Source organism: Sinocyclocheilus rhinocerous, unplaced genomic scaffold, assembly GCF_001515625.1.
Source record: "Sinocyclocheilus rhinocerous isolate Xijiao unplaced genomic scaffold, SAMN03320098_v1.1 scaffold2145, whole genome shotgun sequence".
NCBI lineage: Eukaryota > Metazoa > Chordata > Actinopteri > Cypriniformes > Cyprinidae > Sinocyclocheilus > Sinocyclocheilus rhinocerous.
In genome coordinates, this window is record NW_015670983.1 from 707,504 (window position 1) to 709,195 (window position 1,692).

The following is a 1,692-nucleotide window of genomic DNA, read 5'->3' on the forward strand; positions in this document are numbered from 1 at the left end:
CTTTCTTTCTTAATAAATAAATAAATTGGGCCAAAATCTTAAAGCAGTGATGCATGTATTTATTTATAATAAATAATTCTATACCAAATTATAGATTTATTATTTTTTATTGTATTTTATTAATTTATTGCTGAACTCATTGCAGTGCATTCTAGGATTTCCTTTCTTTCTTAATAAATAAATAAATAGGGCTAAAATCTTAAAGCAGTAAGGCATGCATTTATTTATAATAAATAATTTAATAACAAATTATAGATTTATAATTTTTTATTGTTTTTTTTTTCTGAACTCATTGCATTCTAGGATTTCCTTTCTTTCTTTCTTAATAAATAAATAAATTGGGCCAAAATCTTAAAGCAGTGATGCATGTATTTATTTATAATAAATAATTCTATACCAAATTATAGATTTATTATTTTTTATTGTATTTTATTAATTTATTGCTGAACTCATTGCAGTGCATTCTAGGATTTCCTTTCTTTCTTAATAAATAAATAAATAGGGCTAAAATCTTAAAGCAGTGATGCATGTATTTATTTATAATAAATAATTCTATACCAAATTATAGATTTATTATTTTTTATTGTATTTTATTAATTTATTGCTGAACTCATTGCAGTGCATTCTAGGATTTCCTTTCTTTCTTAATAAATAAATAAATAAATAAAATTATTTTTTTATTTTATTAATTTATTGCTGAACTCATTGCAGTGCATTCTAGTATTTCCTTTCTTTCTTAATAAATAAATAAATAAATAAAAATAAATAGGGCCAAAATCTTAAAGCAGTAAGGCTTGTATTTATTTATTTATAATAAATAATTTAATAACATAAATTATAGATTTATTATTTTTTTATTGTATTTTATTTATTGCTGAACTCATTGCAGTGCATTCTAGGATTTCCTTTCTTTGTTTAATAACGTAAATTATAGATAATTATAATAAATCATTTTAAACAAACACATGCCTTGCTACCTTACGATTTCAGAGATCACAAAGTATTTAGACAGCATCGTGTTGCCTAAGCAGAGCACCTGAGACGACAGGGCATGCTGTCTGGTTAGGGAGCTCACTAGGAACAAGCAGCAGAAATGCAGTGACTGTTTTTCACCTTTCCAGTGGTGTTCAACTTCGCCATGAATGACAAGCGGAAGAGTCCGGTGTGGAACATCATCATGTGGACGTGTCTGTTCATCGGTCAGGGCGTGCATGTGTGTCTGTACTGTGTGGAGTGGTACGCTCAGATCCAGTGCCCTCGCACCGGGGTAAAACACACTCACACTCCAGCTCCGTGATTAGCACGTCACTGTTTGGACACTGAGGCTCAGAGACTGTGATGATTCAATTCAGCTCAAGAGCAGCTGAACTGAAGAACACACTGATACATGATGTACGATGTGCTTACAGCTCGGAAACACAGCAGAACGCAAGAAATCTGAAGCAGTGCATTAGGGCTGTCAAAATGGCTAAAAAACTAAATTCGAATAAATATGATCAAAATGCATAATTTCAGTTAGGGTGAAAAAAAGCTTTTGGTTTCCCTCCTGAGGCCACAAGAGGGCGCATCGAGCAAAATATTACTAATGCACGTTTATTCAAAGCATAAGATAACATGACTATCTGTGAAAAAATGTGCATGATGTTTATAAACCAATTATAATTAAGTTGCTTAAACAACTATAAACAAAAC

General features: G+C 30.1%; 1 protein-coding gene across 4 annotated transcripts in view; it reads left to right on the plus strand.

Annotated features, from left to right (window-relative positions):
• Nucleotides 1-1,692, plus strand: part of soat2 (sterol O-acyltransferase 2) — a 17,607-nt gene that overhangs the window by 11,416 nt on the left and 4,499 nt on the right. For 2 of the 4 annotated variants that reach the window (XM_016546612.1, XM_016546615.1), the window contains one exon: nt 1,122-1,267. The exons of the other annotated variants lie outside the window; for them this stretch is intronic. In XM_016546612.1, the coding sequence (XP_016402098.1) occupies nt 1,122-1,267 (146 nt within the window). The remainder of the gene's footprint in view (nt 1-1,121; nt 1,268-1,692) is intronic. 4 annotated transcript variants of the gene reach the window in all.